Here is a 25,145-nt window from a genome sequence, read left to right on the forward strand (position 1 = left end):
TTTCATCAGTTGAATTTTTCATTAGAACATTTTAATTGAATTACTACAAGGTAGAAAAAAGCCCAGGCCACTCACAATGTGCTGTCGTTTATAGTTGTTTATATCACCTGCCTACTGGATTTCCAGGCCTTCTGTTGGGGTCAATGAAGTTGAGCTACCGTGAGGAGAAAAATTATGACATCAAAGCGGAGCGAGTCTCGTGTTTTATTAATGTGAGCTTAAGGTTTTAATATTAACAGAAGTTAATGATGGACATGTCTGATGAGGTGTTTAGAAGTTGAACTCGTAATTGCACAAAGGCTCTGGATGCATTCCCTGCTCGAGTTTACTACAACATGTTGGAGGTGTGGGGTCTGTCACATGCTGTAATTACACAGTAGACAGTTAAAGCTTGCCCTGTACTTATGTATCCCTGCCCGGTTTATTTTATGCGATGTTCAGCACTCAAACAGCATCATTAATTTAAATGGAAAATTCCACAATGGTATATGCTAAGCAGTAATTGTCCTCATTCAAGGCTCAGCTGGACAGCCCAGATGTACATGTTTATAAATCAATCTCTTACATAATTGTAGGGGTTGCAGTGTGTTTGTCAGGGCTAAAGCTTAGCAGTGATTTATCTGCTTTGTTGCAGCATTTTGTTTTTAAATAGATGTTACGTAATATTTTCTGGATGGTTCCTGCAGGCACTGAAAAGTCTTAAAAAGTACTAGATTAAGCTTCCTCCATAAGGGTCAGCTATATGCTTTGATGTTGCTAGTAGCAGCTAGCAGACCCCGCATCTTAAAGTGATAGATTAAAAATGAGCCAGTATTAATTGATGCTCACAAACACAGCTTAGGTTTCTTGGCATATCTGGGTCCTTGTTGTGTCTCAGCTCCTCACCCTGGAGCTTTTTTTAAATATTAGGTATATCTCCAACCGTTGCCCTTTGTTGTGTAAAGCCGTAGCTTTGTGGGAAAAAATCCCAAGTAACATATAACATTTGTTTTTATTTGTATTTTTCTTTTATTATATATTAAATCTGTGGTTGTTTTTCCTTAGATAAAGCCTACTTTGTGTGAATAGGACATGTTTGAGTGTTCCAATAGAGTAGAAAAGCATTTAGTGTGTCCAAACCATGAGAATCAACATGGTGCAGTTGTTATAAATATGTACACCAAGCTAGGACTGGCTTTGATCCTCTTTTGCCTTCAGAACTGCTATAATTCTTTGTGCCACAGATTTAACAAGGTGCTGGAAACATTTGTCAAAAACTTTGGTCCATATTAACACGACAGCATCACACAGTCGCTGTATATCAATGATGTGAATCTTTCATTTCACCTCATCCCAGAGTTGCTCTATTTGTTTGAGATCTGGTGGCTGTGGTGATGATGCTCTTCTGCATACCTTGGTTTTAATAAAGCATTATTTGAGTTATTGTTACCTTTCTATCAGCTCAAAGCAGTCTGGCCTTTCTGCTCTGACCTCTGGCATCAACAAGGCATTTTCATCGAGAGTACTTCCATGTGTTTGTGCAGGGACGTCTCACTAAATCAGCAGTTTCGGAAATACTCGGATCAGCCCATCTGGCAACGACAACCATGCCACATTCAGAATTGTATTAATCACCTTTCTTCTCCATTCTGATAGTCAGTTTGAAAATCGTCAGGTCGACTTGACAATCTCTCCATACTTAAACGCTGGCATCGTTGGACTATTAATAGAAATGTCTGGTTCCAAAGATAAAGCGATGCAGTGATTATTTGGTATTACAAATAGGGACAGGTGGATACTGCAGCACCCTCACAGAGACTCTGAGCCGTGTAAATATAGCTGTGAATGTGCAGTTCAGGAATGCGACCGGGATAGCATTGACAGTCGAGGCTCAAACTGACTCAAGTAACTGAACACACACAGAGGCTGCTGGACAAAACCCTTTTTTTACACATGGCCTTCCACGCGTCACTCTGGCGTTTCTTTAGTCTCCCGACACCGCGTGTAAGATTTTGTTTCGTAAATGGACATATTTTGTTATTTTAAAGCTGGACAGTCAGTGTCCTCCATTGCAGAGGTGGTTCTGAGATATGGGGTCACAAGCGATGAACAGAAAATTAAAAGAATCCAACAAAGGGCTGTGAGATGTCCTGTGAGACTCGTGGCGGAGGTGAGAAGGGGAAAAATCCATACTGTTCAGCATATGTGTCCTCTTGCATACAAATTACTTGACTAAACTCGCACATTTTGTGCTCATGGGATAGAAAAATAATTCCAAATCCAATGAGAGTTTTGAATGTCAGAATTTAAGTTGATTATTTCTCTGTTAACTGTTTCATATGCTTTGAAGATGAAATCCTTTGGAATTTGGGTTATGTCTATGCATATATACCTCCAGTTTGGATGACCGAACACATAAATGAGTAAGGGTGAAGACAAAATTTGTCTTATTGACACAAAAAAGAAAGAAAGAAACCAGTAGTAACTTTTACCTGCATAGCCGACGCAGCTAAAAGCCCCACTTGTAAGAGCACTTGTGTGAACTCTGTTGTTGCACTGCATAACACTCATTCTGTCCTTGGGCATTATAGTTTATTCCAAGTCAATCCCTCATGCTGCAAAATCCTCAAATGCACCAAATATGCATTAATAAGCAACCAAAAGTAGTCCCTAACCAGTGCACTTGTTTTTCTCCTATTTAAATAACATCTTTAAAAAAAAAAAAAAAAAAAAAAAAAAAGGTTCCTAGCTGTTCTTACTTATACAAATGCAACTATTTGACAGTGACCCATTTTTAAAGATTTGTGTGACGCAGACAGGAGAAAAGTAAAAAAAAAAATAATTAAGAGATGGCATTGACTGACAAAATGAAAAACACAGATATTCCCAGCTTAATATTTTATAACTGAAAATATTTAAAAAGTGGGTTTATTCATTCATTTTGTATCTCAGATTTCTAAATCCGTGTGCAGCTGTGGTCTCCAAATCCAAACAGTCTGCATCGGAGAGCTTTTGATCTGCAACGGGAATAAGTACGATGTATACCCCTGCACACCATTCATGTGAAAATATTCCTATCGTTTTATGCAGTTTTGGAGTCTTTCCAAAATTCTTTTTGAGCTAATATTGTGCATACAAAAAGTTAGAAATATGCACACGGATTTTTCTATAGGATACATAGAGCAATTTGTAGAAAGAGCTCTCAACTCTGCAGGCTGAGAACAAAGTCCCCTGCTAGAGGTTAAAAAAAAAAAGAAAAAGCATGAGCTTCATGCACTAAACAACAGTAAAATACAAAATGGCTTGAGAGAATTTAGTACACACTCAATTATTTACAATGCAGTTTGTGATTTGTAAAATTCAGCATATTAATATGGATGATTCTGTGTACACAAAGTATTTGTGAGGTAGTTAAGAACATTTTCGACCCACTTTTTCCTCTAAATACCAGTATACGTGTGGAAAAAGGCGTACACTGGTTTTTGTGTGTATTTGTGTCTGTCTATACATCTGGCCCCAGGTGTTCAGTAGTTTCAGCTCTACTGACTGCAAAGAATCTACAGAAAACATTTGTGTTTGCTGCTTTCTTAAATCAAATTCAAGTGAAAATGATATACTGTCTGAGCACACGAGCCCATGCCATATTTAACTGCATTCTTGGACTTTATCTTTTTAAATCACTTCTTGTCCTTTTTTTTAATGTCCCATATTTACTTTGCTTTACTGCCATCAGCAAAATGTGACATAATTGCATACATAAAGTAGTAATATCCATACCAGTGTTACAAGAATCTACTGTGTGCTCAGCTGTGTATGTGAAGCCTGGGGGATTTGTGCGTATGCATGCAGGCTTTCAAGATTTTTTTCAGTTCAGCTCTTAAATTCTGCCGTTCTTAGTTCTGATTCAGAGCATGCTTGGTCCTTTTGATTTGTACACATTGAAAGAAAACACCATCCATCATAGAGAAAAACACCCCGAAGTGACACACATGGATGAATGTATGCTGGGCAGCAAGGAACCATCAGCTCAGTGGTCTACTAATAAAATCAATACATTTATCAGTGGAAATAATCAGCTTCTTTTTTCTTTCATGGTAAAAAGTACAAGAAACTACACCCTCTTTGAAGTGAAGGTTTTTACATGTGAGGACTGAATACGAATAATACTAGCAGGTCTTATGATTATGGAAATGCAACCTGAGATGAACTACAAAACTTATGTCATTACTTATTTAACAAAAAATAAATAAATCCTGCAGAAGCATTGCATTACTTTCATAGTAGGGGCCAGGTGCTGCAAATCAAATGCACTTGATTAACTGAACCAGTGTATGCATCTCTATAAAAGCAGAATTTTGGGGACTTTGGAGTATTCAGGAGTGTGTTAACACAATACCAAGGAGGAAAAACATCAGCAATGATCTTGAAGAAATAGTTGTTGGTGCCCATCAATCTTGGAAGGGTTATAAGACCATTTCCAAACAGTTCGACGTTCATCATTCTATAGTGAGGAAGATTATTCACAAGTGGAAAATATTCAAGACACCAAATTTCCCAAGAGATGCAGGCCTCAGTTAGCATCTTAAATGCCGAAGTTCATGACAGCACAATTAGAAAATGACTGAATACATTTTTTTTTATTTTTTTTGTTTGGAAGGGTTGCCAGGAAATGATTCGTTCCTCCAAAACAAACCCATCTTACAGCTTATGTTTGCAAAGTTGCATCAAATAAGCTACAAGACTTCTGGAACATTGTTCTCTGAACAAGTGAGGCCAACGTGGAAATGTCTGGTCTTAATCCACAGCACCACATTTGACACGAAAACAAACCCAGCATATCAGCGCAAAAAATCAGCGCTATAAAGCACGGTAGTGGAGCGGTGATGATTTGGGCACCTTACAGTCACTGAGTTGACCATAAACTCCGTAAACCAAAGTATTCTAGAGTCAAATGTGAGGCCGTCTGTCTGGCAGCTAAAGCTTGGCAAAATTACAGCAGAACAAGAATCCCGAACTGCAAAACTATAACAGGGTGGCTTAAAAAAGTCCAGATCTCAACCTGATTGAAATGTTTAAGAAATTTGTATAAAGTGACATTGTGTGATGTGTGTTGTTCATCTCAGGTTGTATTTACCTTATCGTAAGACCTGGTAAGGACCAGATAATCCTTTATTAATTCCTTATATATCAAACTTTAAGGTGTCCTTTCTTTTTACCGTGACTATATAGGATTCCTCACTGAATTAAAATGTATATAAAGATTATAATTTGCAAATAAGTTTTCAACATCTGCAGGTAACGAATAGCACGTGTAAATAAAAAAAAAAAGCCAGACTGTGCATAATATTTCTACATTTTATTAGGCATGAAAAAGACCTCTTTATATTATATATATATATTTTTATTTTCTGAGGGTTTGTTTCCCCAGTGGTGTGCATTTTCACAGTTTTAAATATTTTACCAGAACTGACCCATTTTCAAGTATTGGTGTAAAAATCAAAGCGGAACAGAAAAAAATTCCCAAAAAACACATTCGGCCTGAACTGTTTCAGTGCTGTATTTCCAGAAAACAAACCAAAAAGAAAGGAGGGACACACTTAGTTGCTCCTATTATCTTTTGGGCTACATTTAAAATGACGACTTATAATCGCTGACACGAGGAGAACAGCACAATGGAGCAGCACCTGTGGAATACTAACTTTCGTGGGGTATGGCCAAAAGTAAAAGCCGGAAAATGAAGGCAGGTGGTCCTGAGTGTGAACTCAATTTGAATTTAGTTCACTAGATAACTAAATAAGGAAATGAAACAAAGCTAGCAGTCCTCACAGGAACTGTAAAGGGTGTGGGTTTAGGAGAGGAAACACTCACTTGGCACAGCCCTACTAGCATGGCTATATTCATAATGTTTCTCTGGAAATACAAACGTGCATTCAATAAAAAAACAACCAAAGAAACAGGTCTGTCACTAAGTGCCAAGAGCTTTTTGAGTTCACATGTCTCTAAAAACAATGCATAGTTTTGGCTTTGTCCAATTTTGGCACCTTTGTTTTTTCACTATTTGTACAGCAAAAGTACAACATTGTGGTTTTGTTTTTCTGTGGCTTAGTCAAGGAAGCACATACAGCATTTTTGAAGTTTCCGCACAAACACAAAACACACATTTTCATCTACACAAAGCTCAAAAGATTGAGACACACACAGAAGACAATTGGTGCCCTTTGCCTTCAGTATTACATAAATGCTGTTGATAGCTGGCAGGCACCCACTTGGTGAGCCCAGTACTTTAATTCTCTCGGATCTTAATACAATACAATTACAATACAATGTTTACATGCTGCGAAGCATTTCCTGTTTTCTAGTAAACAGGCATGCTGCTGAATATGGCTTGTGCATGTGTTCAGACGGTCCACGTGCCGGGCTGATAAATGAGTTCTCACTGCCAATGTGACACTGCTGTGACAAACAGATACCAAGCCAGGCTGGTCCCTTCGCCTCGGGGTGATTTTGTGTGTTTGTGAGGGCAAGCTCATTTTATGACAAGGACACAACCTTCCCTGCCCTCTGCTTATGTGTGTGAGTGAGATGGGTGACTAGAGAGAGAAAGACAGAGGGAGGGTCATGACTCAACAACAGCATAAGCACGAGTGAAACTCCTCATCTTGCCTAAATCCTCCCAGCGGGAATTAAAGCACACGCACACACTGAAAGTCAGTGACTGTGTGTCAGCACTTAATTACATTACACGTGGTCCAACTTGAGTACGATCATCGTACACCGGTCATCGCGCGGCTTTCCGCGGAGCAGACGGGCCGCTTATTGCCCGAGAGAGGTCGGTGGGTTCGCAGCATGAGCGGCATCACCTTCACTACAAGCCACAAGCTGAAGCAACTTGACATCCAAGTTCTCTGAAAATGCCAGCGTTATTTTTAAGCTGCTGCAAAGATCTAAGTTGGATCCGGTTTGTTGTCACCTTCACATTCAGCGTCCCCCGCTCCCCACCCCTCCACCCAGCCGCCTGCTCTTTGCTCGAGGTAAACGCAGATGTTACCCGTCACCTTAATTAAACTCCACTCCTATGTGGAACAGATCGTGATTATTTACGTTTGTGTGTGCCTGCTTTCTCAGTGAAAGTGGCTGATGTAGGGCCACTGAAGGACCGGACCAAGTCTGGTGGTATACAGCGTATGATGCTTGGACTCTGAAACAGCAGCCCAGTGACCTTTGTGAAATGCACGAGCAGATCAGACTTGAATGCAGATGATTTCTTTAGTTGGCGCTGAACACACACAGACTGGGGAGGGGCGGAAGGAAATTGCAAGATGCTTCGAACAACTGGAAGTGAAAAACTGTCTACACAACCCATAGTATATTTGGGATACCATTGATAAGTAAATGACCCCTGTCCCCCTCCTCCCTTATTGCCAAATTTAGCCTGTTTCTTCACGCTTTTGCAAGCAGTTTCAGTTCACCACCAAAGCCCTTCTCAAAGATTAGCACTTAAATACGCATCGTTTCATCGACCGTCGATCTTTAGCTGACCAGAGCCACTTCCTTATGTGTGTGTGTGTGTGTGTGTGTGTGTGTGTGTGTGTGTGTGTGTGTGTGTGTGTGGGGGGGGGTCGTGCACCACCAGTGAAATAAAAAAAACACGGGCCCCACATTTCTGCAGCGAGGAGAGAGCTAAGGAGAAGTGGGTCATCTATATGCCAACTGAGCATCGAACTCGCATGCCTCCTGCTCTGCTTTTGCAGCCTCGACAGCAGATGAAAAAAATAAATAAAAGAGGCAGAGAGGAAGTGAATAAGTGAGCGAGTGGGAGGAGGAGCACTGGTGGTAGATAAAGATTAAAAGTGATTGAGGGTGAGGGACGGGGGGGGAACAAACAGAAAAATCTGTTAACATAGAAGACAAATGATTGGATTAAATTAGATGGAAGGCAAATTAATGGCAGCAGCAATAAAAATGCGATGACAAAAAGATTGCAGGAGCAAAAAATAAAAGACAGACTGCTGTTTTCATTGACCACTTATTAAAAAATATTTCCCTTCTTATTTATAACAGATATTGATTGCTCAATGTGAGCAATGTGATAAGGAGGAGGCGAGACAGGATGGGTGGAAAAAAAAGATTCGAGAAGGGAAGGAAGTAACAAGGGGCCCTGAGATGGCGTAATATCGAGAAAAGAGAACTTGTTTTCTGCTACTTTGCTAAAACAGTAAAGGTTTGAGTAAAATAAGTGAAATGAGGTCAGCTGTGGAGTTTTTTTTATGCTCAAGTTGTTATTGCATGTTTTTGTGTTTATGTGTGTGTGCTGAGGGCTGCTGATGAGACTCGCCTCTCTGTATGTCCATCTGCACAGAGCATCTCCTCTCTTGCATAAAGCACTTGAAACACAGCTCAGCTAGTTAGCTCAGTTGTGTAACTGTGTCTGTGCATAATGCCAGTTGCGTTTGTTAAGACAATAGATTCAGCAGGTAAATGAAACCCAGAAGCCAAGATCTGAAACCCGAGTTTTTCCTCAGTGCTGTGGTTCCTGTCCTAAACCCACACGTGCCAGCGCCAACAGTCTGGAAGGAACGGGCATGAGTTTACCACATACTGCATTGCACTTTGTTTAAGGCTAAGAAGTTCGCAGTGGAAAGCAATGTAATGTAAGGCAGCATGGATTGAATGTCTTGCATGTTTGTTTTTTTCTTTAAAAAGTACTAAAATCTAGTATGTCACCCAATGCAATGTGTCATGTAGAGAACACAGCAATAACATCAAATACAATTAAATACGCTTCTCTTCCAGTCCATAAATTAAAAAAACAAAACAAAACACAACTGATGCTTGTTCATGACCTTTGTGCATATCCACCTGCACACGCACGGTCATAGAAAAACTTCAATCTGCCCTGGACTCCCAAACCCTACGTCGGTTGGCTCAAACAATTATACAGTACTGTAAAAAAATAAAACAAATGCTCTCTTTCGTTTTTGCAGTTTAGCACAGTGAGACCCGACCAAGTCTGAAGGTAGAATAGTTGCATTTTCTCCGGTTTCAAAAGTGCCTTTAGAAAGTGTTCAAGCCCGTAGCTCAAAGCAACAGCTGGTCTTTTGTTTTGTTTTCTGAGAGCTGGTTTCATTTTCAAACATGAGAGAATATAGAGACAGAAAAAAAGAAGAGTTAAAGCAGTGAGAGCTGGTGAGGAGCAGGAGTAAAAGAAAGAAACTAAAGAAGATGATACTGTTAAGGTATCCAAGGCCAGTCAGTGAAAGTCAGAGGGAAAACAGGTCAGTATTTAGGTGGGATGACCACCACAGGGTCACCAGTCTTTGGCCGCCACATCAGCACCTGGGCGTCGTTGGCATTGGGCTTGACCATGGCGTTGGGGGGGATGGGCTCATTCTTTCCCAGAATCTGTGGCTGTACCTGGGCCACGGGCTCTTTCAGAACGGCCCTTTGACCCAGCGGCTTCTCCGGGTCCACTTTTATGTCAAGCCGCATCCTCCAGCGGATCGTCTGCAGGACCAGCGTCTCTGAGGTGGCCTGATTGATGGCCACGAGCCAAGTCGTGAAGCTCTGGTCGCGGAAGATGCTGCTGAGCTGAGGCACATTGCTGTCGCTGACGGGCACTCCCCAAGTCACGCTGGGGTAAAAATTGTCATTCATACTGACTACGAATTTGCTGTCCTTCTTGGTGGGGCCTATGACGGTGCAGGTTTCAGTAGTGTTTCCGTACCACGGGTAGTTGACGCCGTCTGAGTCGCTGATGGCCTGGATCTTGCTGTCACGTAGATCAGGGAGTTCCCAACTTGACCTGGAAGTTGAAAGGAAGCACAGATGAGGATTCACAGACACTGATCCTTTATTTAAAATCATTTGTTTTTGAAGGGAAAACTGGATGTAAGCACATGTAAAATGTTATATAATAATGCTTAACAGGGTATGAAAGACGCAGCACAGTAATCTGACCTTTTATCTTAGGTCATTTGACCCCTTTAAAACACTGATAAAAATGATGAAGAACAGTAAATACATAATAAATGGAACCACAAGTGTGGCCTCCTCAGTTGATAGATTTTTCGGTCTATCTACCAGGACAGGAACAGTAAATTGGATCAAAGTCTCACAGTTGGATGCTTCCAGCAGTAACGTCCTGCTGAGCTGGAACCCAATACAGTGATGAAATATTTTGACATGCACAGCGGGCGACACCGAACGACTTAAGCGACCCTGCACCTCTGCTCTGTCCACCTATCGACTTTCCGCCCGCAGCAGGAAAAAGATTACCTTTCGTTCAAAGAAACCGAGGCTCAGCAGAACAGAGATAACAGTGCGATCACCAGCCCGCATGACTTACTAGCCTGCTACGCCTGGCCTCACATTGTGATTTATGAATTCACCCAGGGGGGTTGGTGAGATTAGCATGTCAGGCATGGTAATAGCAGGCCCGTGTGTGTCTGTGTGCAAATGTGCATTTCTGTTCTGAAGGATCCCTTCATCCTCTAATACGATGCCTCCCAAACATTTTGTAGCAACTCTCCATTTTGTCATGAACTCACACATTTCCTCAATTCAAATTATTTGACACCTTCTGTTGAAAATTCTTCCAATTCATCATTTATGACTGTATGATTTACGGTAAACCTCAAGCTTGTGTTTCATTGAGTGTAAAAAGAGCACATGTATCGGAGGAGGATTAACCTAGAGCTGCGGGCTCATCTACACGCTGAGGAACTTTGATCACGCCTGGGGAAAGCACTGCAGAGATAGGGCTTACTTCCTGTTTGCGCCTTCACTGCCTGCTTTGTCACAAGCAAATGGCCTCCCATAGGTCGTGTTTGTGACACAACCGCAGACACGCTAAAATGATTCACCCACTCTTTTTTTTCTTCATTCTTTTTTAAAGAGCTGCTAGGCCATTTTTTACACCGTGACTTGTGAGCATGTCAGTTTCTGTATAATGTTAAGTGTGCAAGACCATAGATACAAATATCTAAATTATCATCTATATTTGGAAAGCAGAAAAGTTTTAACATGTAACTCTCAGAGTTAGCGTGAATAAAGACAGACTCTGTTTCCCAGACATAGATTGAGATGAGTGTTAGACTAAAAACTTCGTTTCAAAGGAGAAGCTCGCTGGATTTAAACGTTCAGTCTAGCCTTAGGCCTAATCCATGTCTGAGAAAATGGCTAAAAAGGTGTAAATGGCTAAAAGTATTACAGAAATACTGAATGCGTGGTGATAGAAGGGCAATAAAAAAAACTTTTAAAGAAATGGATCAGTGGAAAATTGAGCAACTTGACCAAGATACTGAGTTTAACTGTATGACAAATTCTTTGCAAAAACCCCCACTTTGAGTATGCAGTAAATGACATCTGGTTTATTCACCTCTAATGAATGAATTGTGTGATGTTACAGAAGAGGTAGTTTAGCTCATGTGGCAAGTCTTAAAAAAACCTGTAACCGCTGCTGTCATAAAGATAGTTGTGATTCCCTCTCACCTAGAATTCTTCCGGTCTTAGGCCTCGTACGCTGCATGTCAAAACTGAAAGCTGCCTACCAAAATGTGTTCTAAATAAGAATCTATTTAAAACTGAATTATATATGAAAAGTTGAAGCTTTATGCCGAAAGAAAGGATTTTAAATAAGCTTTTTTGAGGATTTGTCCATGCACTGAAAAGGTCCCATCACAACTGCGAACAAAAAGCAAGCAGTGGAATTGCTTATTTCCTGTTTTTGCACCTTTGCTCTCACACTCGTTTGCATGTTGCGGGCAAATAGTTTGGAAAGCAGTCTGTTTGATTTTTTAAAAAGAAAGAAAGAAATGATAAAGACGCCCAGGAAATGCTTCTTTTCCCCCCCTCCCCCACGGAGACTGAAGACTAGGAACAAAAGTAAAGACAACAGGGTGTCAGAGCAATCAACAAGATAATTGCATCATCGAGCTTCACCGTTTTCTGTGAAAATAAATGTTCCTCCCATGACTGTTATGTTCTATATTCAACAGGGATACGATTTCTTTCAAGACGTAGCTATAATAAATTTGATTTTTTTTTTGTTTTCTTTGTGCATGTCTGTTATGTTTTTTTTCTGAATACACACAAACTGTTCAAACTCGATAAACTGCACCTCGTTAAAAGCCCATGGGTGCACGGGGGAGAAGAAGTGATGGATGCAAACAGAATCCCGAGCACATCATCCAAAGCCAGCAGAGAAATCAGCAGCATTACCATCCTCGGCTGTTCTGTCCAATTACAGTACACTGAAGTTTTATTAGCATCAAAGGAGCTACTTAGTATGAGAGTCTCAGCAGCGGTAGCAGACTCATCTCTTACAACCTAAGTGTGCCTTTAAAAATGTACATAAGGAATAGCCTTTTCTTTCATTGTTTGTCTTTGCAGGAAAGAAATGCTTAGCGTTCCTAACACTGGACAATGATTTAAAGTCAATGTTCGAATGCACGAGATTCAAGGATTTTCCCTCTGTAAACACTGCTGTACATCTGGGTGCGCACATTCTAACACCCCTATATACAGCGCAGTGCTATATATACATATACCATATCTGTTACAGTCATGTAGGGTAATTCAAGTCAAGAGTGCATTTACTACACACTCACTGGCCACTTCATCAGGTACACCAGTTCAACTGATCATTAACGCAAATATCTAACAGTTAACCACACAGAACCAACTCTGTGTTTTTAGGTGCGTAGACATGGTCAACACAATCTGCTAAAGTTCAAAGTGAGCAACAGAAAGAGAAAGAAAAGTGATTTAAGTCACGTTGAAGACTTTAAACATGGCATGGTTGTTGGTGCCAGATGGGCTGGTCTGAGGATTTATTGATAATGGTCTGAGAAAAAAAGGAAAAGCAGTGAGCGAACTTGTCTCTTTGATTCCAGAGTTTGGAAGAATAGCCAGACTGCTTTGAGCTGATAGGAAGGCCATAGTAAATGAAATAACCACTTGATACAATCATGGTTTGCAGAAGAGCATCTCTTAATGCACAACAGGTTGAACATGGACAGCAATGGGTTACAGCAGCCAAGACCACACCAGGTGCCATTCCTGTTAACTTCTAACTGAGGCTCACCAAAACTGGACAATAGAAGATTGGAGAAACATTGCCTGAACTGATGAGCCTCGATTTCTTTGCAACATTTGGGTAGAATTTGAATCCAATCCAATCCTGAAGGCAAAATGCGTCCAAGCTGGTACTAGCATAGTAGAACTAATGAAATGGTTGTGAGTGTACCCTTATGTGGTTTCTGAGAAGACTAAAAAATGTGGTAAGTGGAATTATATATAGTCATGATATCAGACATTACCAGTAATGTCAAAAACAAAATTTACCAAAATGATATTATCTCAACAGCTATGGAAAATTTGAGAAAAGCATAATGCCATCAGTTTGTCTTCAGCGTCATTTATTTTGTTTTCTGTCTGTTTCGGGAACGTGGCGTTGGTGACAGCGAGCTTATAGTGTCTATGTTTTTGTCTTTTTATGGTGGGAGGTGACAAACACAGGGGTACAATACCACCACTTATATGCTGCGTAACCAGATAGTTACAGGTGCTAGTTTAAATGATCATACATGTATTTGCATTTCATCTATGTTTCATTCTCATTACTGGTGTATTGCGAAAAACGTCTTTTTCAAGTTCAGCATTTTTAAATGCATGCATGGTTTTGAATGTGGGTTTTCTTCTCAGCATGTATTTGTATACCATTATCTAAAAAAAAAAAAGAACTTGACAAAAGATGGAACGTGTAAAATCTAGCCAGATAAAAGGGCCAATAAGACCCAGTGACACTGAGTTTCAGAAAGTAATTGGGCTCTGTCCCTCTCTCTGTGTCATACAGGCCCATACTGGGGTGTGGGGTGTCCGGGACGGGACTCTAATCTTAGTCGTGCAGCACCCAAACATCCTCTGCTGCCGTGTCTACAGATAAAGCACACGGATCAACTTGCGTTTGCCTATCACATGATACAAGACAAACCCTACGTATGTAAACACTCGTTCTGAGAAATAAAGGAAATTAGATTAGATTAGATTAGATAGAACTTTATTAATTAAAGAGCGAGCGAGACCTTTTTATAGTCCCTGGGTGAGATGAGCACAGTTAAAAGCAGCATTTGTTCATGTTTGCTTTATTAATAACGACTGATGAAAAAATAACTCCACTCCAAGGAGGGGGCATCAGAAAGGTTACAGCAACTATTATTTCTCATCAGTGTCCCGCACTCAAACACGTGTAAGCTCTTGAAGGTGTTTGCAGCCTGCAAGCATATGCTTAAAGCCCATGTGTTGTGGGGACAGTCAAGCTATTGATTATTAAAACACACTCACAGTTATCTTTTAAGTTCTTTAAAACTGATGCTAATATGTGACGTTCCGCTTGCATGACACACACGTGTGCCCTTGCTGAACTGGGAGAACCACATGCAACCGTAGGCTAGTTTCACTACTGTGAAATATTTCCTCTAAGAAGTAATTTTAGCATTATTTGCAATATAAACCAGAAACTGAGATATTCTTACAATTTAAACCATAAATTACACAGGAATTAAGGTTCTGGCTCTGTTGGGTGGCTGGCACTAACTCTTTCTGCTACTCGTCTTTGCCCGTACTTAAAGAACTCAAGCTCATTTGCTTATGTTAAACTTGTTAAACCTTTTACCTAGACGTCCTTTCAGTAACTGTTCCTGGCAGATTTTTTGATCCAATTAAAGTCTTCCTACTTGGACTCTTCACATTTTCAAGATGTAAGCACTCCCAAAAAGTTGTTATAACAGTGTCAGCTTTAAGTCTCTTAAATTTTAACTTCTCTTTGTCACATCTGTGAGCTAAATAGTTTCAAGTTCTGAGCTTTTGCTCAGAACTTGCTCAGAACTAAGACAAGTAGTGAAGCTGTGATTGTTTCCCTGTGTTGGGGTCGTACATTAGAAAGCACATTTAGTTCCTTAACATTTGTGAGCATTAGATACTTTCTTTGGGGTTTTTCGTGGATTAAATCTAGAATGGCAAAATAATCTGAATAGTTTTTGGAAACCAAGCTCACAGTTGGCTAACTGGAATAAAATTCATTTAATTAAAAGTAGAAGAGCCAATATTGACCAAAAGTGTCAATAGCAAAAAATGCCACTTGCAAACTAACTCAAATGACATATTTATTCATCAGCTGGAATGATGTCAAAGGTGATTTTTCTTTTTTTCATATTTGAATCTCATCCACATGCGTTCAACGCGCTGTCATCCCTTACACCTGACCAAGCAACAACAAGACCCGAGGATACTCACATTCCTTTGTCCCCATACGTGTTAAAGAACTCCATGTGGTTGCAGGCTTGGATCCAGCCGATGGTCCACGTCTCCTTAGCTGCTACTGGTGGCACCAGTATTCGGGCGTTCGCTCGAAAGTGCGGCGTCCGGTAGCGCAAGACCACGCCGGATGTCTCGTCGATGCTGGTGGGGTTGGAGTCGATAGTAGCGTTCAGCTCCAGGATGACGATGCTGTCTCGGAAACTCTTGGGCTTACATCTGATACTCTGGATGCAGCCCATTGCATTAAATAGCAACACAGTCCACAAGAACGTCCAGCAGTCTGGAGGAAAGGAAAGACGCATGGAAACAAGCAAACGATCACCACAGTTGGTTCCACATCATGTTTCCCCAACAGAGAGAAGAAAAAATGGTTTACCAGCACAAAGAAAGTATTTATATGAAGCAATGTTTCTCACGAAAAGCCATGCATTCTTTTTCTTTTATCCAAAACTACAAAAGAAGGCAGGCCTAGAAAATCTTCACAACAGAGCGCATGCTTCCCAGTGCGTGAACGCAGCTTCACCAAAACAGGCTCTGGCACCAGAAATGTTCTTAACCGAGCGCAGATGTTTTCATGCTGCCAAAGTTACAAGACACTGCCACACAAAGTTCTGGCCTTTGGGCAAAGTGGGTCCATTTGGAAAGGTTCGTGGCATGTATGAGCTAAATAATTAACACACGCAAAAAAAAAAAAAAAAACTACTTGTGTTACAGCTTGGCATCAGATTCTCCTTTGCGTGTGCACTCAAAAGATATAACCCTGTGACTGCGTCCAGCTGGTGACGAGAATCCTAATCACAAATATTGGAGGTTTTCAAGAGTGGACGCCCACAGTTTAAAATGCCTCTAGTGTAACGCGGAGCAGCCGAAAGTCCGTTTAACAAAAGCGTAAAATGTTCCACCAAACTTAAAATATTGGCTTCAGTTTCTCATAAGGAAAAGTACCATTGAACGCTACATCTGCGAAACAGAGGTTCTGGCAGTACAATTACGAACTGAGGTCTGTTTTTTTCTTTCCCGTTTTTAAAGCCGACAAAGCAACATGCAAAAAAAAAAAAAAGAAGAAGAAGAAAGAAAGTCTACCTATAAAACAATTCACTGGAAAGTCTCCACTGAATTGTTTGGGGCGAAATCCTGGAGAAATTCAGCGTAAACGGCGGCTCGCACAGTTCTCCGGTCACAGAGGTAATTCCGTTATCTCCTTCCACAACCGATCCCGTTATTTATTTCTTCGTCCCCTTCTCTCCCTTTTCCTTCCAATTGCAAACAATTTCAGCGTCCCGTTAACAGAGGTAGCATTTCTCCGAGCGCTGACAGTCTGGTCGAGTTTGAGACTGAGCACCGCAACATCCAAAAGGACGGCGCCGGGTCAACTTTTGCGACCATTCCACGGGATCAGGTGTCAAACTGAATAAAAATAATAATAATAATATATAGATACAAAATATGTATAATGCAGCTCTGATGGAAGAAATTCCAACTGTTACATAGTTCGACCGAGCGGACAGCTGCAGTGCTCCGAGAGATGGGCTGCAGTTCAGCCTAAATTCCTGCACAAGCTGTCATTTCTCCGCGCTCGTCCCATCTCTGCCTCGGCAGGTTCACCCCGACACGCATTGGTCTATCTGAGCTGCCTGGGAAGCAGCTTTTAGTAGTCTTCCTGACGACACTTCCGCTCTGCGAGTGTTGCAAGCATGCTGGGAAATGGAGGCTAAAGGTCCCTCATTTTGAGAAGGTTATAATTATAACTGATAACATATAATTAGTAAGTGATTTTTGAGAGCCTAAAAGAGCCCCCACAGGTAACTTAAGACGCGTGTCCGCTCTCTTTGGGTGGTATTGAAAATTTGGACACAGACAAATGAAATCATCTTTGTGGGGTTTTTGGAAATGTCTTTCCACTGACTAATCAGTGGATCACAGTCAGCTTTAAATAAATTATAAATGATTGATAAATTTTGATTTATTTATGTATTTTGCTGTAGTGTGGCAGTAGCAGACAACAAATGGTCTGATCGGTGCGATAAATTCTGTAAAAATGTAGGTTGTGTGCTCATCGCTTTTTCTTTTCTTTTCTCTTTTTTTTTTAACCATTTCTGAACATTTGAAATTGTTTCCGTGGCCCTCCATAAGCCCTGCCCCCTGTCTTTGTGTGTAATAAAGCCGAATGCGGGGTTTCTGTGAGTCCTGGCGCTGTCTGTTTAAGCACCTTGGAGAACTCCGCTGTTGGCGCTGGAGCGCAGCGCCCAGGCTGAATCGGGAATCGTGCGTAAGCTACGTCAAATCCGCCAGGAACAATCAAACGCTACACTGCCTGCGCTGCGCTGCCTTGTCTTTTCCCTTTTCTTGTCGACGGTTTGGTGATTGTCAACTTTCCTCTGATTTTGCGCGGATCGCTTTATATACGTGAACGTCCTCTCTGTATATCGGAGAGGATTTAGAGAGATGTGCGCGCTCCCGTGCTCTCCCTTCTTCGCTCGGTAAGATGACAACGCCGTGTCTTTCGTAGTCTCTTTACACAGTGTTTTTCTTTCTTCTTTTGTTTTAAATTTGCACTGAGCTTGATTTCCACCAAAAGCACGCGCAGTGAGGCACCTGTTAGTGGTGTATCGGCGCGTAACGAAATGTTCATGTTGTAATTTTTATCTCCGTGCTTTAGATCGTGTTTCTCTGGATTGGACGGAGCAGATGCTATTCAATACACTCTTCCTCCCCGCATGGCATAAACACCACAGACAACGTGCATTCCAGCGTGTCTAAATATATCTATTAAGGCCACAGGAGGTGGGGGAGGAGTGGTGTAGGGAGGGGAGGGGGGTTTATCCTGGGACATTTCACTGTCTTGCACCACTTGCATTATCTTCTGGAGATTGGCAATCGGTTATTATAGCCACAGAAGAAAACTTGGCCCCAACACCCCCAGTATGCCCTCCAGTGTGAGATCCAGGGCGCGGGAGAGAAACAGCGTCCTGGGCAGACCTGAGTTTATGTCCCTCAACCATCAGCCCCTCTGTAGCGGCGGGGCCCCCGCTGAGAGCCGAGGCAGCTCAAGGCGACTGGGTCAAATCAAGCACCAAACAAGTCAGCAGAGTGAAGAACCTACCGACAGAGGCAGCAGGGACAGAAGAGAGTCCACCAAAATGCCAGAGGAAGACTGCATGCAGCTGAACCCTTCCTTCAAAGGAATAGCAATGAACTCCCTGCTTGCCATTGACATCTGCCTGTCCAAGCGCATGGGGGTGTGCGCCTACACGTCGTCCTCCTGGGGAGGCTGCCGCTCCATGGTTGCCCTGTTGGCTCTCACGGGGCATGGCATCACGTGGATCATTGGCACTATCGTGTGTCTCACACGGAGTAATACCCTGGCTGGACAGGAGGTCCTAGTCAACCTGCTGCTGGGTAAATGCCACACCACACTCACCAACCTCTGTCGTTCAGTACCCAAAATGCACCACGCAGCCATACCTGGCACCCACAGTGACACAGTGTCTTTCCCGCTTCTGTCCTTCTCACACTTGAAACCAGCCAGCTGTGCCAGAAATGAGCTTGCCAAATGAGTTTCAGTGTATTCGTCCTCCCAGTGCAGGGGTTTATTGACAAACAAGTGTGGGTGACATTTTCTGAAGGCACATTTCACAAGTGTTTATAGACTGATTCACGTCTGCTTAATATTACTTGAACTGCTGCTTTTATAGTAGAGCAATGAGAATCTCAACATTTGATACCTTTTCCCAGTTATCAATAAGCAACAGAGAGGAAAACCTGCAAATTCAGAAAGAAAAAGACAAAATATCACCTAGTCTCAGTTTTTTTTTTTTAGTGAAGTCACAACTGCGTATTGAGGTTCCTATGCAGGCAATGTAACCTTTATCATTTTCTCATCTAGTAAATCTTCAGTTTTCCGGTTTGGATTTAACTTTCAAGTATATTCGAATCAAACTGGTAACACAGCACAGTCTAATACTGTCAAAGCAGTCAATCATTCAAGCAAAAGTTGTCTTTTGCAGTACGTTTCTGTCAAATTGTATCACTCAGTGATGATTACTCAGAACCTTCTGAACCGTCTTCATTAAAACATATGAATCTGAAATCTGTGGGCAAGATTCTTTCCACTGCAGGTTTTCTGGTTCCTATTTGTACTCTGTTTGTAGTTCGAGTAGACTAATCAACTGACCAACCACGTCTGAGGTGCCTCTGATTGCATATAGCGTTAAACTGTATGTGGCAAGAGCAAAAGAGAGACTTCATCTGCTGAAACTCAACCTGGAAACTTCCTTTCTTTGATCTGTCTGCATTCGTTGGAACAGGAAGTAGACAGGAAGTTCTTGTTGTACTGAAAGCCCGGACAAATTGACCCATGCCCCCAAAGGCAAAATCAGCAGTCATACATAACAATAACAACTTTATATGTATAGCACTTTTTAAAACAAACAGTTACAAAGTGCTTCACAATTTGGATAAAAACACTTAAAAAAGTCTAAATGGTTACACATGCAAACACAGAGTCAAGCCCACAGGCTTTCATTCATTCCTACATACACACATGTTAGCAGAACAGAAGGTCACAGATAATGGGCAGAAGATTAAAGATCTGCAGTTAAGAAGGGCAGTAACTGCTGGACTTAGAGGCTTTGAGGGCTGTGATTTAGAGGGCAAAGGAATTAGATGATTAAGTCCGGAAGTAGAAATTTGATGAAAATGAGACAGTTTGCTTCTGTGCCTTTATAATTACAGGGATTGGTAAAAAAAACAGCAGCATCAGTGAAATATGAGGTTGGTGAAATACTATAACTGGGTCTTTTTGTTTTAAATTGTGATCTTGGTTTATTAAAACGGATAATGGGCATTATGAACACAGGAGGGCAATCCGGCATACTCAGTTGGTGAGGCCTGAAAGGGGAGCTGCTAAATAAAACACAACTAATCATTACCAGACTAGCTGCTGTCATGCCAAAAAGTGATTTCTGTTTCTGTGTTTTTCATGTGTAATATTGTTGTTTATAATGGCAAATAGGCTGTAGTGAACAAGATTAAGAAAGAGGTTATATATAAAATTAAAAAACTGCCTGTTTTGAAAGCGTCTTTATGATTCTGACATGACATTATAATCTATCCAGTCCTTTTTGGCTAATTAGAAAATCTTTATGGAACTATTATCTTATATTTGTTGCCCTCTTGGCCGGCTCACTCTTGAAAGGGACATTTCTAACGCCAGTGAAACTTTTAACCCGGATAAATGCAGGATAGAAAAAAGTCACTTTGCCAAAAGCTGATTGCAGCTTCTGTCTTGTGACAGGAATTTGCTCTGTGACCCAAAATAACTTTATATGTTAGACAGATTATATACCAACAAGTCATTTACAACAATTTAAATACTTTTTTTTTCTTTTTTTTTGCCAAATTGGGGAAAATCAGTTTTTGGCATGACAGATTAAGGCTGTTTGTTCTTACGCAAGAGAAGTGCATAGTCCTTACTTTGTGCCCAGAAAGGAGAATGCTGTAACTGTAGCATCCTACGCTGGGATGAGGTCCGTTTATTTGGCTTCATGATGGGGTTGCCGGCCGCTCTGGTGTCATCAGCCACCAGTGGTGGAAAAGCTGCAGTGTTATCAGGCATTGTTTCTGGGTCCACACCCGCTTGGCCGTCCACATGGAGTAAGTTGTCATCAGGCATTGCTGTGTAGCAGCTGGAGAGGTTCAGGCTGGGTGGAGAAACAGCACCACTCTGATCCCTCAGGCAGCTATGGACCATCACTTCAGCCCGGGACGACTGATGGGTAGATATCGAGCAGGAGGAGGGCTCAGGACCGGTGACAGTGTCCCACAGCACAGTGTCCTGGCTGCATTGAGTGAAGCAGACTTTTTAGTTTGACCATGCGTCACATCTATGAAGCTGGACAACAGTGAGTCCTTCACATTAAGTTCTTTCAATTCGAGACCCTTCAAATATCCTCTTTTGAAGTTTTTATTTGTGTTCATGAGCAGTTTATCAATGTTTCCAATCAGGGTTGTCATGGTACAGTGGAACAGTATGTACAAACAATGCAAAGGCCCAGGTTCCTAAGAATGGGTTCACACGTTGCTCTTACAAGTCCTGTTACTGACTCAGTACTGGGTTATTGTTTCCATCAGTAACTACATAAAGCTTTACTACAGCACATTTAATATTATCCTGCAGCAAAATTTTGATCTCACTACATCAGATCAGAATTTTCTGAAAGTCTGGGGGACCTGTGTGTATGCTTGTTCATGTGCAGGCATGCACACATAAACACAGTCCCAAACACAGATTAAAGACCAAACAGAAACACAAATCTTGTGTAGCTGTAGCTGCATTGAGCTCTGAGTGGGAGCTATTAAATCTCTGGATTTGGGACACTGTTGAATTGTGTTTGGGACTTTTTTTTTTGCCCTAAGTGCTTGCTCAATATTTGTTGGTTGCAGGATAATTTCTGGTCTGTTGAAGTCTGTCAGGAGAAAATATCCCAACATGGTCAACAGAGGGAAGAGGAATTAATGTTAAATACTCGCTGAAAGTATATTTTGTTTTTATCTATCGGGGAAACTAATCGGCCATGACTGGTCTGTCGGGATTAGTTTGATTCAGCCCACTGTTGCAAACACGTGGTGCTGTGCAGCGTAGAAATGTTTCTCCTTTAGGTTTTAAGTTGTTTTACTCGCACGCAACCTGGGACCTTCTCAAAGACTATTAAACATGTCAGAGACGTGTCTTAGCTGTGGAGGGGATGTTCCTATTTTTATCAGGTGTGGTTTGTGTGTGTGTGTGCGGCTTTGTTTCTACTTTTAAAGTACTCAAGTTTATTTCATGTTATATTATCATCTATATGGTTCTGTTAAGCATGCAGGTAAGATTGCAACATTATTGTCAGCATCCATTTCGCTGCTATTACAAGGATGAATGAGAGAGAGTCCGGTGTGCTCTGAATAACCATCTCTCTGTGCCGAGGCCTGTGTGCAGGGTGACAGTAACAAACAGACAGGATTAGGTCATGCTCACCCAGCTGTTGTCTCTAATTAATTTTTCATCATGCTTGATGGAACAGATAGCTCAGTATTAAGCTTTATGTTTCAAGGGGCTTACCTGTGTAGCCCTCCTTCCCTTCTTTTTGTCTTTTGAGAAGCAATAAATGAATGGTGTTTTTTGATGTTAAACACATATAGACAAAGCATTTGTGAAGTATCTCAGTGTTGCAGCGCAGGGTATGTCTGTTTGAGATGAAAATATGAGATATCGCTGGTTTTCACAACGGAAATTTCAACAATCTTTCCACTTTTAGCTGTTTAGGTGGATTCCCCAAAGCTCTTAGTTTGATTACCAGCTCGACTTTCACTATATGTCACCCCCCTGCTCCTTTGTTCTTGTATTTCGTGTCTTTCTCGCATTGTACTTTCCAATAATGGCAAAAATGGCACAAAAAACATTGTGCCTCCATGCCGCCCCCTCCAATACAAAAAACCTTATATAAATACATGTAACCTCCCTTGTTGAAAAGTAAATGTGAACAACAGCAAACATAGAAAAATGGCTTGCTGTGGTCATTACTGTGTTTTACATCTATGTAGAGTATATAGAGTATATATAGAATACGCGACAGACTGACTACTCCTTCTGTTTCTCAGCAGCGCGTAGCAGCCTGACCTACTGTCTGCTCACGCCTGCTACACTTCCTAGAATCGGAGTTTATTTATTAGAGCAGTATAACTAGTACCTCACACACTTGACAGTTACTTAGCGTAGGCTTGGTTTAGTGAGTGTGAAGATGGCTTTAAATGGCTTTATTGATGGTCAGAGTAGAAATATTTTTGAGGAGTGCTGTGGAGTTATAAAAGGCGTCTCCGAATGTCTGGTCATGTGAAGCAAATGTTACTCGCTGGTTAGTACTAGTCACCGAAATATCTACTTACACATTTACTACAGTTGTTCTGTTTTATGTGAAGACTAACAAATGGACCAATAGTTTTATAAAACTGATTATTGAGTTGATGTCCATTTGATTTTTTTTAAAAGCTACATCCATCCCCATTAATCATCTCACACCTTAGAGATGTCCAGTTAGGGGAGACAAAGTAAAACCACTCACAGTGGTTGTTTTTCCACAAAATGATCACATTTACCTTAAAATCAATGTACATATCACCAGTAACACCTCTATACTTCTCTGAATATGGTTTCAAGCGATGATCTTTTACTTGTACCATGATTCAAGTCAGGTACTCCTTTAACCATTTTCTTTGACTTTCACTGCATATTCATACTAACTGTCTGCTTTCTTTATTTCATGATAGCCCTCATCCTTGACGTGATGACCGTGGCTGGAGTCCAGAGATTGGTGAAACGGAGAGGACCCTGGGAGATGACACCGAGCTTCCTGGACTGCATCGCCATGGACGTGTACTCTTTCCCCGCTGCCCACGCCAGCCGAGCTGCCATGGTCTCCAAGTTCTTGCTGTCCCACTTGGTGCTGGCTGTGCCGCTTCGCATCCTGTTGGTGCTGTGGGCCTTCCTAGTGGGCATGTCCCGGGTGCTCTTGGGCAAGCACCACCTAACAGATATGGTGTGCGGCTTTGCGCTTGGCATGCTCCATTTTAGCCTAATGGAGACGGTGTGGCTCTCATCAAACACCTGTCAGACTCTTATTTCCATAAGCACGCTGAGCTGGAGCCCCTTTTTCTGAGCTTTTTACTAGCACACATGGCTTGTTTAACCTTGCAATATCAAACACACAGACGGGTGACAAATTAAAGGAAACACTTGGTGCCAGAACAGCCTTATTGCACCTCGGCTTTGTTTCAACAAGACTTGCATTCTTCTGTTCATGATGAAGGCTCAAGTCTTTGGGGTTTTCCTTTAAATTGTCACCTATGCGTTGGTTAAAGTTGCAAAGCAGGTTTTCGTTGCAGGCTGCAAGCAGGAACCCACTAATATTCGGATCCAGATGCTGACTTGCATGCAATTCCTAAACCAGGAAGCTCGCAAGACCTTCATAACGCTTTACAAGTTCTAGTATGACACTGCTTCATAGTTTTAACAAAACACTAACAGCCACAAGCAAAATAAAATATCTGCAGACTGGCTACAGGTTTTCTTGAAAGTGTACATGAAGGAAAAGTGGTTTGGATTTTTTCAAAAGACTTTCATTCATATTCATTTATTATTTAACTTCTATCAAGGACACCAAACTCCATTGGATCTCATTTTTTCTCTCTTTTATTTTAGGAGAGTTAAACACAGAAGCCACAACTGAACACTGAAATTTGGAGTTATATTGTTGTATGTAACATTCAAGTATATATGAAAGTAAGGCAGTTTGGATAGTCTACATTTCTTATTTCTTTTGCTCATATGTTTATCATATTTGAAGTTTTTTTTTAATTAATCTGTTTATGTACAATTATCACCCAGAATTTTTTTTCTTACCCTTTCAAGTTTAATTTCTATCAATGTGCCATTTGTGATTTAATGAGTTTAAATCATTTTTAAAGCTAATATTTCTCCACAGCACTTTCATTAATGATTCATTAAAATCTCTAAATTAGCTGATCATAAACTGTTTATGGCAGTGAAACTATTTCTATGCCTCACTAAAAACAAGTGCATGTGTGTGGGAACATATGCATACGAAGCAGAAGCAAACATTGGTTTGAAATATCAGCTGTGGACATGTTATGCCTTTTTTTATGGCTTTGAATGAACTCTGCCATCATTTCATTGGTTTAGTATGATTAAACAGTTTAGTGTACGCGAGTATGTGCTGTACAGGGATCTGTATATGATGTTTTTACTATGTTGTTCTATCTCAATAAAATGAAATGAACCGTTAGGAAAA

At 41.1% G+C, this 25,145-nt stretch overlaps 2 protein-coding genes across 4 annotated transcripts; one reads left to right on the forward strand and one right to left on the reverse strand.

Moving 5' to 3' along the window:
• Positions 1–5,377: 5,377 nt before the first annotated feature.
• Positions 5,378–23,606, reverse strand: fam78ab (family with sequence similarity 78 member Ab). Of its 3 annotated transcripts, none has more exons than XR_014912745.1 (3): positions 15,274–16,362; positions 6,311–9,781; positions 5,378–5,889 (listed from the first exon to the last, which is right to left on the reverse strand). XR_014912745.1 is itself a non-coding variant. In XM_085414014.1 (3 exons), exons 1-3 carry the CDS (start codon positions 21,047–21,049, stop codon positions 9,256–9,258), a joined length of 1,107 nt encoding a protein of 368 aa, XP_085270140.1. In that variant the 5' UTR covers positions 21,050–23,606; the 3' UTR covers positions 5,378–9,255. The 3 variants fall into 3 exon arrangements, 2 of the variants coding, with proteins under 2 accessions (XP_085270140.1, XP_085270139.1); XM_085414014.1 differs by adding an exon at positions 20,773–23,606 and having other exon boundaries at positions 5,378–9,781; positions 15,274–15,577; XM_085414013.1 differs by adding an exon at positions 16,381–17,264 and having other exon boundaries at positions 5,378–9,781; positions 15,274–15,577.
• Positions 17,638–25,145, forward strand: LOC146666165 (inactive phospholipid phosphatase 7-like). Its single transcript, XM_085414012.1, has 3 exons — positions 17,638–17,777; positions 17,957–18,696; positions 23,605–25,145. Exons 2-3 carry the CDS (start codon positions 18,222–18,224, stop codon positions 23,991–23,993), a joined length of 864 nt encoding a protein of 287 aa, XP_085270138.1. The 5' UTR covers positions 17,638–17,777; positions 17,957–18,221; the 3' UTR covers positions 23,994–25,145.

Source organism: Rhamphochromis longiceps, linkage group LG7, assembly GCF_057381845.1.
Source record: "Rhamphochromis longiceps isolate RC_006_pf linkage group LG7, R_longiceps_female_GT1.1, whole genome shotgun sequence".
NCBI classification, from domain to species: Eukaryota; Metazoa; Chordata; class Actinopteri; order Cichliformes; family Cichlidae; genus Rhamphochromis; species Rhamphochromis longiceps.